Below are 12,525 nucleotides of genomic sequence, written 5' to 3'. Positions count from 1 at the left end.
TCACTGTCTTTTGCTGGGCCCTCTGTTTCTGCTCCATCCCCAAAACTCACCATCTCTTCTCTTACTCCACAAACTCTTCCTGGAGGACACATGGATGCCCATAGCGCCCAGAGGACACGTCTGTTTGATTCCTGAACCCGAGATTCTAGCCCTGAGCCTAGGAGGGTGTCCCCCCTCATGATAAAGGTCATGGATTACTAAGGGAAAGAATGCACAAGCACCACAACGTTTTCTGGTTTAAGTCAGGGAGGTCGCCCATGCTCTTCCACGAAATTTCCGTAAGGAAACCGGGAGCAATAGAACAAACAGAGGTCTTGAAACGCACAGTGAATGTGGGTCTGAGTCTTGGCAATGCCGTCTTGCCGGAAGTTATTCTCGGCATCAGTTTCTTGACCTATAAAAATGGGGGCAATGATGTCAACTTTTCAAGGCTGTTGTGTGGATTAGAAATTAGAAAAAAAAAAAAGCAGGAAAACAAAAAAGACAAAACCCACTGCCTTGCACATAACAGTTGCTCAATGAACAGTGCTTGCTCGTATGTCTGCGGAGGCTGCTGTTATGAGAATGTTGAGAAATTACGGGCGTGTTATGACATTTTTCCCTCATATCTATTATTAGCAAACGTTTTTAAGTATCGCAGAAAGGCAGCGCTGTGGTCCTCTTTATTTTTAATCCTTAAAATCCTTAATCCTCTTCCTCCAATATGCCAGGAATAGTAGACCCATGATTCTCTGAAGTTGCCTAGCATCTGAACTCCCCTTCTTATGTTTGGAAAATCATTAACCCTAATACTACAAAAGCTGAAAACTCCAGGAAATTGTTTTCTTAGCCACCCTGCAGCAGAGTGCAAGCACTGGCTCCAACGCACAAATTCAAACCAGATTTTGAATCTCAAGCAGTTACAAGAAACAAGAACCATGCAGAAACCCGGGGCGGGGGTTGGCGGTGAATGCATTTCCGAAGGCAGCAGTGGCAATGCCATCTTGCAGCGTTCAGTGTCTAGTGTCACTGGTGCGGAGCCCACGTCCTGGTCCAGGACGCAGTAATGACATGTTCCTCAGCCCAGGTCAGTGGCATTGCTCCTGGTTCCAAATCAGGTTCTGCTTCCTCAGGGAGACTGCGAGCTACCTAATGTCCTCAATGAACTCTGGCTCTGATGCAATCAGCCAGAGGTTTCTGCTGCTTACAACTGAGAATCCTCACTGATAGACCAAGTCAGGCAACATTTTATGACTTTTGATCAAAGGCCACTGTAAGACTTACAGAGTAAACAAACGCAGTGAGATCCTCCCAGTAGGTCAGGGTGAGCTGCCCAACAAGATGTGATTGAGCTTTTCTGAAATCTTTTGTGAACGAGAATGATGGGATGAATGCATCGGCATGCTGTTTTAAGAGTAGTATTTAAAATGATTTATCTTTTCCCTTCAGACTGAGAGATGTTGAACACTGGCTATCCCCTAGAAAGCATTCAGTCACTTTCTTGCATGCTCCAAGGTATCCTATTGCTCAAGAAGTCCAATCGCTCCTTTTAAAAAACTTGAATGTTTATCTCCCCGCTTCATTACTCCCCAAAAACTGTGATGGCTATTTGTTAAACTGGCTTTTGTCTGTAGCATCACTTTATGTTAGCCTGATAGAGAAATCTTTAATGTATGTATCTCTGAAGAAAAGACCAGGTAGGAATTGACAAAAGTAATTTTTAAAACTGGAAGTAAGTAATCACACTTTAGTTAGAATTAGTATTTCTCTTACCATAATCTAACTTCATTCACCTTGGATAATATATTTAATTTTGCCTAGTCACTGGAACTAAATTTTATAAGTTTTATTAAATTTACTTTTGGCATATTATCATTAACTTTTGCCACTGTACTTAAAAAAATATTTTCAGTAAGACCCAAACTGCTGCAGAAATCACATGAAAAACAGAACTTTGGCACATGAAAAAATTCTAACAGTAAGCAGCAAGATTCTGAGAAAAATCAACTCACAAGAAAACTTTTTTAGTATGATGGCAAGGGTTTGGGAAAAAGGAACTTACAGGAAAAAGAGTTCGTGTTGCCAGTTATTCACTTAAAAATTTTTTTTTTGCTATTTTTGCAATATCCAAGTAGAATTCCTTGTCCTAAACTTAATTTCATTTTCCATTTTGTCCTCTAAAGGTTTCACAATCTTCTGAATATAAACTCCAATAGTTAACCACTGAAAAGACGGTAATTCCATCAAAGTAGGTTTTTAACTTTCAGTTCAAAACTAAAAAGTTACATTAGAAAATAGTATTTTTGAACTCAATGAAAGCAAACAAAACAGCAAAAAATACGTTTAAAAATAAATCAGAATCAGAAGAATGTGAACAGTTTGAAAATTTTCCCAACTCTGAATTATTTTTTTAAAAATTTACGTGCTATATATATGGGGTTATTCTCTCCCTCACTATTTCAGACTAGGGCAGAGTGGTGAATCTACCTGCACAAATGAAGCTTCTGTCTATAAGTCAGGATTCATATGAAGTTAGATGATTTGCACAAGGCCATATAGTTTTAAGCAATATTCATAAAAGAGCTATTTTCTCTTCTACTCTAAAATCATTATTAACCCAAGATACTAAAAAATGAATAAATACATACATATATACATACATACATTTTAAAAAATCAAGCAGGCTGCAACCTGCCTGACCTAAGGAAATGAGAACCTCTTTTAGGATATTTTGAATTAAGAGTTGACTCATGGGGAAAATGTAGGTTGTTATTAACCTGAGCTTTTCTAGGTTTACAGTCCCACAGTCTTTTTGCTCAGAGAAGCCCTGAGATTGGAACAGGTAAGAGTGAGACAGTGCAGCGCATAACCTGGTCATTGTTACTCTAGGTTTAACAAACACCCTTTGGCACTGGGACCCCCTGCAAATCCCAGAGAGGGTCTGTATGGAGGGGACAGGCATTCCGGGAAAGACTTCTACCGCCACCAGTCGATCCCAGTTTCCAGCAGGGGGCCTGATGAAAGGTGCATATGAGAAGGTCATCCTCAACACTAAAGGGGACACACAGCCCTACCAAGAGTTTAGCACACCCTTCATAAAGTTAAAAGGATTAGGGCCGAAAAGGCTTTAGAAAACCCAACCCTATAGCTGGGGATGAGTTAAGAACCATATGTCAGCTGGACCCAGTTCTGTACAGCTAACAGAAATTCTTACCACAAAGCACGTGGAAACATTCTCTCGTTGCACACTGAGGGAGGAGAGGAACAGGATTCATTTAGCTACCTTTGTCCTTCACCGTGTTCGTATTGGGCACAGGCAGATGAAAATGGTTCCAATGGTTAGGTTTGTTGGTTTCTGCTTATGTACAAATCTCATTAACGGACAGTTAACGTCAACTTTCAGTATCAGACCCGGCATGCTAAATATCATGCGGATAAAGGAGGGGTCCTCTGGCCTGGCATTACTATAGTTTCACATTCATTTCCTGTTACTCAGAGAAAACGGAAATGGCCCCAAAGGAGGCTAACCCGGGCACCTGACAGCTGGGGCCCTCTGCTACATGCTCCTCAAGTACTGTTTAACTTCTAATGCCATTTAAAATGTTATCACACATTCACTTAGCTCTGCAGTTTATAACAAACCTACCAAACAAGACGAGCCAGTCTGGATTGTATAATATGTAAATAAGCCAGGGAGCCAGGGAATGAGCTGACAGAGGACAAGCTGGGACAATGGCTAAATGAGCTGAGCCTCACTATACCTGAAGGCTGCCTCTTCATTCATTTTTTTCTCCTAGCACTTTATACGTAAAATATGGAGAATTCAAAAATCAACTTTAAAAATTCTTACAATATTTCCACAAATACCAACTAGGAAGTCACTAGAATGAATTAAAAGAGACATAAAAGTCAGAATTCACATTTCGTTTCGTTTTTCTTTTTCTTTTTTTTTTTTTAATCTGGCATGCCTAGTGAATAACTCATATTTGGACCTAAAAATATTTACTCATTATAAAGAGATTATCAGTAATTAGTATCTTCTTCACACACACACACACACACACACACACATTATTAGCTTAAATGTGGGCTTGGTGCCAGAATTCAAGTTTCACTAGTGTTGTTGTATGACTTGAATAAACTGTTTTCGTTTCATGCATGTACTTGTTCAAGAAACAGATTTTATATCTACCACCCTCAGATATGTCGAACAGGTACTGAACAGTGAAACTGGTAAACATTCCAAAAGTATTCCTATAATACAATAAACTGATACAATAGAGAAACTCCACAAATACAATATTTAACATTTTATAATAAAAACAGAAAATACTAAAATGGTAATTAATCAAAGGTATTCATTAACTCTACAGTGCTTCATGAATTACATGATTACGATGACCTATAATTTTTTCTTGTGAGCAGGCTTTTATGAATCAACTGGGGGAAAAAGGTTATGAAGAATCAGTTGTAGTTATATAATTAGTTAAAGAGTAGATGGTGATTGTGTATTTCACACACAGCACTGACAGAATTACAAGTTAATCAGTGAAGTTCAACTGATTTGAACTTCTGGCTAAAATTTAGTAACTTCAGTGTAGAGATTAAAATATATATATATATATATATGCTTATATACACGTGATTGGCATATAAAATAAATATATATGCTCATTACAACACCTGTTAGAAGTTTAGAGCTTGGTTTTATGTATCAGAATTCTTTCCTAAGTTCTCATTTTTTGATTTGATGTTTTTTTTTAATAGCTATGATCAAATATGTTCTTTCCTGTTTTTGACACTCCATATTTGTGAAACTGGGTCCAGTTGACATCTGGTTCTTAAGAATCACACTTAAAGAGACGAATAAAAAAACAAAACAAAGCTCCAATCAGAAAAAAAAAAAAAAAACAGAAACAAACAAACAGAAAAACTAATCCTCTTTTGGTAATCCTATTAAATGCACATATAACATACCCTTTCAAAATCTTGGATGGGAGGAGTGAAAGCTGGTATCATCAGGCTGTATCTTTCCATTCCAAAGAGTGAGCAGGAGGCAGGATTGTAAACTGGCCTGGACTATGGAAACTACAAAATGGTGGCAAGCACCCATGGCTTCAACAGCTTCCAGATTCAACGACACCTCATTACATTGTCATCCCTACCCACTCTTCACTGCAACAGGTAAACAGAAAAAAAAAAAAAAAACCAAGGTGAATGGTTTTTGAAAAACACTCTGTGATTCTGACATGCCCCTGATCTGCCCACAAATGAGAACTCAGAGAAGCAAGCGTATGCACTGCTTCAGCTTCTCACCCTTAAAAGCCAATATGTCGAAATACCCGAGAACCCCTGTTTTTAAGTGGCTACTCCCTTGACTAGTTTTAGAGCCCGAAGTTGTGGTTTCAGCCAGACAGGTGTCAATGCAAAGTCAAAGATACAGGCCACAAACCTAAAACCTTGTACAGACCATTTCTATATTCTACAGGGTTGAGCCCAGCTGGCATCTTCATGATCTGAGCATCTACTAGGTAGGAGGTGACTCTACGGGCACCCTAGTTTATCCTGTCTGTCCTGTTCCAGCCATTTGTGTTCACACAATAAGCTTGCAGAAGAGGTTCCTCAGCTAGGCTCACAGAGAGAGCTTCAGGACTAATTCTGCAAAGACAAAAAACAGGCTGAATAAGAACTCACACTCATCCAGGGGAGATGACCACAAGCTATTTTTAAGACAAGTCCTATGGTACATCTTCTAAAAAATATGAAAAGGCAGTAAAAAGAGAAAATCCAAAATTTATGCAGAATTTAAAAAAAAAAAAAAAAGTTGTTCTGTTGGGAGGGTAAGGAAAATGTCCTTAATAGGATCTTCTATGTTTCTCCTCCAAGAAGAAAAAGCAAACATTTTACAGGCTCAAATCTCTACACCCCTCTGAGAAGTCTCCATTGCTCACCAGGAGGCCTACAAACAGCCTAGCTTAGTTGGCAGATATTCAAATACAGTTATTCAAATATGTTAATGAGGCTAACACTGGGCTCCCATCGTGTATGAAACCCCACCCTCCCTTTCTTTGTGTGAAGGGAACCTGTGCAGGTTAAAACAGGTGTGCCAAACACTTGCAAAGTGACATTACTGACTGTCAGCTCCAAGACTGGCAATTCAAAAGAAGCATTTAAGGAGAAGGGCTTTGCTCAAGTGTCCGCTGTCTTTAAAAATGAATGTTTCGATGTTCAAGTCACCTCTGCTCACATATATTCTTCTATCGATGTAAAAACAAGCATTGGTGATTTACATTTTTTTAAGTGACCATATTCAAAGTACCTTAAAGAGTCCAAGATACTTTACTGGTATACTTTTTAAAAAAATTCCTCAGTGAATTATTTTTCAGTCTACAAGTGAAGAAATGGAAGTAGTGGTTACACATTGCATAGATAATGATAATAAAGTGGAACTCACTTATTTTATCAGTTAATACACCTAATCAACAATATCGCTTTAGCCACTATCAGGCATTCCTGTTGTGTACATAAAGAAATCACAAAACAATGAGTCTCTCATCTTCGGTTTGATTCTAAAATCTCAATATTTCCCCCACAAAAATCAGACTATCTTAAAATTTTCCTTCCTCTCTCTCCCTACCTCCCAAAAAAGCATTAACTTCTTTCCTCATCCACACAGACATTCCACACATAGTCTGAATTTCAAAACTTAGGCCATGCAAGCTTCGTTTTCAGTGGAACAGAAAGTGCTGGTTCCAAAAAAATCTCAACATCTCCCAGTTCCTAAATTAGTCCCCAGATCGCCAGCCCTTACGAAGGAAATCAAAATTAAAGGGAGGTTGAAAGGAAGGTATAAAAGGGATTACATACTTACCCAGGCTGACTCATTCTCATACACTCAAGATTAAAATGAGCACTGAATCTAAGATCAGGAAAGAATTTTTCCTCAGGGGCAGAAAGGGCTGTGGGATTTCCAAATGGGCACTAAAGTAGGATCTTCTGTGGGGATCAGGTAAGCAAATCCCACATAATTAACTTTCTACTACAGGGAAGGGGCAGATACAGGTGAGGTACACGCCTTCTCAAAAGGTGCTGGTAAATTTTATGTTATGGGTTTTCATCCACGATTTAAAATTTTAAGAACAGAAGGATTGGAGGGTAAACTTACCATGTTGTCATCACTCTGAGAAGCAGCAAAAATGGTCTTGCAATGTCAAAGTGTTTGAATTTTAGAAATCAACACCAACGCGCTGAAGGAGGAGGGGGACGTGGTGGATTGGAAATGGCACCGGGCTGGGCGTCCGGGCGCTTGTGTTCCTGTCCACCAGCTGGCCCTGGATGCAGGGTATTTCCTAGGCCTCAATTCCCCAGGGCCCCATTTTTCTCCTTACGAATAGAAAACGTAATCAAAGTTTTTCTCCTTTGATTACTTTAAGAAAAACTGAGTCGTTTTCTTCTTAAGTGTTCCAGCAAAAGCCTCAAAGTTATAAAAATTTATTCTGCTTTGGAAATACATGGTTTAGAAACAAACCAATTCTATGTGAAAACAGACAACGAATGTCTTCAAGTCTAGAACCTCATTTGGAAGGTTGAAATTATTTCAATATCCATATTCCAATTCCCTTCAGTTAGTAAGGACATGGGTTTCTCTACATACAACTATTTCTCCTGCTTGGGAATCAAAACCACATTGCTAAAAAATTTAGTATGCATAAAACCTACCATAAAAGAGTATCTTTTAATTCTTTAAGGATCACTGAAATAAGCGGGGAGATATTAAACATTTAAATATCCTGAGTATTAAAAAGTATACCTTAAAACACAGAAATAATCGAAGTACCAACAGACTATGAATTTTAGGTCAATCTATGTACATTTCCTACCCAAATATAAGTAAATATAAAATTATAAGGCTAACTATGTACATTAACTTTAATGATACATTTTATAAATTAAAGAAACATTTCCCTTTAGTAACTTAGCAAAGGACAATAAATCTGCTTACCTAGTATTTGAAAGCTTTTTTCCTATGTGTTCGACCAAAACCAGAATAGGTTAAGTTAAAATACACCCACTGAAAATGCATAAGCTGTATTTTTTTGCGCTGCACTTGGATGACTACTTAAGGCTATGGTTCTCCTTGAGAACACCTATGCTTGTTATCAGCCAATCTAACTATTCACTGGAAACATCTATCACCACGTTAAACACCACATGGGTTAGAATAAACTACGGGAAAAAATCTGAAAAAATAATTAGGAATATTAAGAGAGTCATAAGAAAAGGTTTACCAAGTATAGGATTTAAAGCACCTAAGAAAGCAAAGGAATAAGGTCACCTGAAATGAAGAGAGCACATTGTGAGCCCAGCCGTCACTCGCTGTGCAGGGCAGAAGTCACAGGTATCTAGCCCTTCCTGGTCCCCAGGTAAATGGAAGAAGCTGGTCTGGGTCTCCACTGTCCAGCAACAGCCCTTCTATCGTTCACTTTGGGAGCGAAGTGATCTACTAACCGAACGAACTTGGACTGTCAGTGCAATGAGAGGGTGTGGTAAAGACTTCATATAATCACAGTAATGATACTCGACACAAAGCAGATAGAAAGATTCCACAGCATCTTGCGGGCAGATGGGCATAGCCTCTAAAGGGCCGAAGTGTTCACGGAGAAATAAATGGAGGAGAAGGGAGAGAACGTGGAGGACGGCAAAAAGACAGGGAGCGAGGGAAGACTGGCGAGCTAGTGGTGCCAAGTTCTACGGGGCAGTCTGGGCTCCTCGCATGGAGAACCGAACACTGACGGAGAAATGGTCGGGCAAGAGTAAATGCCAAAATGAACACTTGGGCGAAGAGCCAGCTAGAGCAGGGCAAAGGATGATTTAACAAAAGCTGATGAAAACCATTTTTATAAGTGACTCCCCAAATTCCTCTGGGGGATGGGGCGTCAAGATCTTTCTGCATGGTAATCGAATGGAATCCTGAAGTCCCCCTAAGGAAATAACATGTCAAGAAATTATGTCTTTCCAGAAACAGAGTAAGTTCAGTAGGTAGTTGGAAGCAAGATCCTTTACTTCAGTCCTCTGCTGGGATTAAACAACTATGCCTTCCCAAGTGGTCCACGTCTTAGACGATTTTCTAAAACAGAGTCTGTGTTGCCTATCCCTCTCTTGATCTTTCCCTAAAACAGATTTTAAAATAAAAGTTTAGGTTAAAAGAGATGGAATAGAATACGTAAATTAAGCAGAGAGCAAGAGCGAGAGCAAGAGAGAGAGAGAGAGAGAAACTTCTTTAGTCAAGTACAATTACTTGGGTGCTCTTTTACAAATCAAAAATATCTCAACTAACCAAAAACTAGGGCAAACCAGGCATGTATCACAAAGACAATGGGAAGAATGTTTGAATTAGACCTAGTCCAAGACACCTGGACTGTATTTCAGATCCAATAACCAGAATAACCAGAACTTCTGGTAAGGAGCTAATCCTCTTTCATTTCTCCTCTTCATCTTTAAGTCATTCATAAACTCTCGATTCAGAAACTTTTTTTAAAATCGATACCTACCGTAATATCTTCCTTGATTTAATAACGACTTTTTGAGCTTCTTGGCAATGGTTAGGTACTTTCTCATAGTCCAACCTTTCTAAAATTTCCCTTTCACTTTTGCCATCCTCTAAACATGTCTTTAGGGGACAGTTTGATCTAAATCACTGCTAGAAAACACTGAGCACCTATCTTTTTAGGCATCATAACATATTTCCCTTATCTCACAGAAGAGAGGCTAAACTATTTTCTGAGTTTTGGTTCTTGCCTTCCCAGCCCACACTCTGTATGTACTGACTTCCAGTGGATTTTCCTCCTTCTCCTTCTTCTCCTCCACACTCAACCCAGGATTTCTCCAAGTTTAGGGACTACCTACATCACAATCAGCAGTGGTTTGGGTTAGAAAATGTTCTGGACCTCTACCTAGATCTACTACAAATATCAGAAGTGGGGTAGAGATCAAGAATCTTCATTTTATGTACAGCACAGGGCATGCAGTCAATAGTGCTGTGATAACTTTCAGTGACAGATGGTTACTAGATTTATTGTGGCATGTAAATGTTGATTAACTACGTTGTACCCCTGAAACTCCTATAGCATTGTAGGTCATCGAGACTTTAATTTTCAAAAAGTGAATGGAAAGAACTGGAAAGAAACTCTTTATTTTAGAAGTTACCCAGGTGATCGTTATTCCGAAGTTTAAACTGACAGTGGAGGACCACTGCCCCCCCCCCACCAAAAAGCTTGATTCTTCCCAAACCAAAGGACACAGGGACTCTACCAAGACACAGGCAAGCGCCCACGGAGCGTGTGAGAAGAGGGAGCACGGCGGCTCTCCCCTCACTTTCCTTGGGAAGAGGCACGAGAGCTGGGACGTGACCCGAATGTAAGACATCAGCATAAATGCAGACTCGTCAGCCCTGCTCTGTGGCTACTGCCAATTACAGTAGCCAGACCTGCAAGAGGGCTGATGACATGTAATTTATAAAAAGTAAACAAGCTGGGCAGCTTGTGAACAATGAATGGTGATATCCAAGCCAAGAGGTAATAAAAAGCATGAAAAAATGACTCAGCATTCCCCCTCCCCACCCAGAAAACAACTGCCTGTACTCTGGTTAGAACCGGCGAGGGCAAACTGAGCACTTGCAAAACGACGTAAGCGACAGCGGGCCGTTCGAGAGAGTTCGTCCGTCACGTGACGTGAACCCCGCGAAAGGATTACGCAACTCCTGATGTTGAAAAGCTCAGCCATCTCGATGGCCGGTTTCCTCAACCGTACTGAAGTCAGAAAAAAATAAACGTTTGGTTCCAGTGCTACAACATAATCCTGTACCCGATTTATGGTTGTTAATGGAAACACAGGACAATAAACCAAATAAATAATGCAGGTGTAAGAACCACGCTTTACGAAGGATCCCTCATATATGAGGGGTTTTCACCTTCGGTTCTGTAGATATCTTGCCCTGAAAATTCTTTCAGGTGGGACTGTCCGTAGTATCCTTGACCCTTACCCAGTAATAGCGAGTAGAACCCCTAGTTGCGACAACCAAAAATGTCTCCACGCATTGCCAAATGTCCCCTGCAGGGACAAAATTATCTTCCCACCCCCACTAAAAACCACAGCTCTACACAGAAATATCATGAAGAAATGTCCATGTTAACAAAAAGAGGTCACAGAACTATTTTTAACATCATAAAAATTTCATGCTTTTTTGCTCTTATATAATACACATATATATATATATATATATATGCTTTTTAAGTATATCATCCTATTTTTCCATAAAGTTTTCCAATACCGGGGACTAAAATACAAACTCTCAATATTGTTTTAGTAAGCGATCCAAGCCGGCATGAAAGGGCCACATGACAAAGTCACTGAGTGGGCTCCTCGCCTTTCCTGGTCACAGTCAATCAGCCGAAGCGCGCTGTCGACCTTATCTCCAAAGCCTTGATGGCCATTTGAGACAGCAACGTGCCCATCAGGCGTAAGAGGCACAGTGCTAGGGCCCGTGAGACTTTGAGGAGCCCAGGAAAAGTGTTCTAATATTAATTCCTTTTAAAATCAGAATACAAAATGAATACAGACAGTCCCCAATTTACAATGGTCTGACTTAACGATTCTTCTACTTATGATGGTGCAAAAGCTATCCACACGTAGTAGAAACTTTGAGTTTTGATCTGTCCCGGGGCTAGCAATACGGGGTAAAATACTCTCGTGATGCTGGACAGTAGAGGTCAGTGCGGCCCCCAGTCAGCCAGCGACCAGCAGGACAAACGCCCGATGCCCTGTGGTGCTCTGTGTTGCCGGCGTTTTCGGACACTGTGCTCTGAGTACGTCTCACGTAAGCTGGGCTGAGCTGTGATGTTCGGTGGGGCAGGTGTATGACATGCATTTCCAACAACGACATTTTCCACTTAAGGGTTTATCGGCACATAACCTCATCCTAAGTCGAGGAGCATCTGCATAATAATCACGAACGTATAGTAATAAAACCAGCTCATATTCATCTTTATACCGATGCAGTTGCAAAATATAATTTTTATTCTTTTTTTTTTTTTGCAGAAGGCGGGAGGCCCATGAAAGCAAAAGTACCTACGGCTCACGAAAATCACAACGTGGCCCTCAGATCTAAAGGAGAAATAGCAATGGAAACAAGCCCGACCAGGGGTGAGAGGCGCTGGCCTACGGGAATGGCAGAGTATCGGAGGAGGACGAAACCTGGGCTCCCGGCCCCCTGTGCGCCTCTCGTGTGTGTGTGTGTGTGTGTGTGTGTGTGTGTGTGTGTGTGTGGCGGTGGTGGTGGGAGGTCAGGGAGGCTCCCAGGGAGCAGACAGAGAAGGGAGGAACAAGAAAAGGAGGGACGAGCAGGGGGCCCCAGACCGCGAGTGCGAGATCACAAGGCCGATCTGAGACAGGGAAGTCTGGGAACAGCGTAAGCGGAGAGCCCGGGAGGGAAGGCAGCGACAAACGCCACCAGAGCCACCAGAGGCGCGGGCAGGAGCCCCACCGCGA

The 12,525-nt window shown here is 40.7% G+C and overlaps 1 protein-coding gene across 6 annotated transcripts in view; it reads right to left on the bottom strand.

Moving 5' to 3' along the window:
- GAB1 (GRB2 associated binding protein 1) overlaps window positions 1–12,525 on the bottom strand; it is a 110,161-nt gene that overhangs the window by 86,650 nt on the left and 10,986 nt on the right. The window contains exons 1-2 of one of the 6 annotated variants that reach the window (XM_036233520.1): window positions 5,450–11,228; window positions 4,957–5,154 (exon numbers count right to left, since the gene is read on the bottom strand). The exons of 4 other annotated variants lie outside the window; for them this stretch is intronic. In XM_036233520.1, the coding sequence (XP_036089413.1) occupies window positions 4,957–5,016 (60 nt within the window). In that variant the 5' untranslated portion in view covers window positions 5,017–5,154; window positions 5,450–11,228. Of the gene's footprint in view, window positions 1–4,956; window positions 11,229–12,525 lie in introns of those variants that run through there. One more of the 6 variants, XM_016123296.2, reaches the window with a different exon arrangement.

Source organism: Rousettus aegyptiacus, unplaced genomic scaffold, assembly GCF_014176215.1.
Source record: "Rousettus aegyptiacus isolate mRouAeg1 unplaced genomic scaffold, mRouAeg1.p scaffold_m13_p_16, whole genome shotgun sequence".
In the NCBI taxonomy this organism is placed as follows: Eukaryota; Metazoa; Chordata; class Mammalia; order Chiroptera; family Pteropodidae; genus Rousettus; species Rousettus aegyptiacus.
The sequence above is the reverse complement of the archived record's forward strand: the minus strand, read 5'-3'. Positions and strand labels throughout refer to the sequence as shown.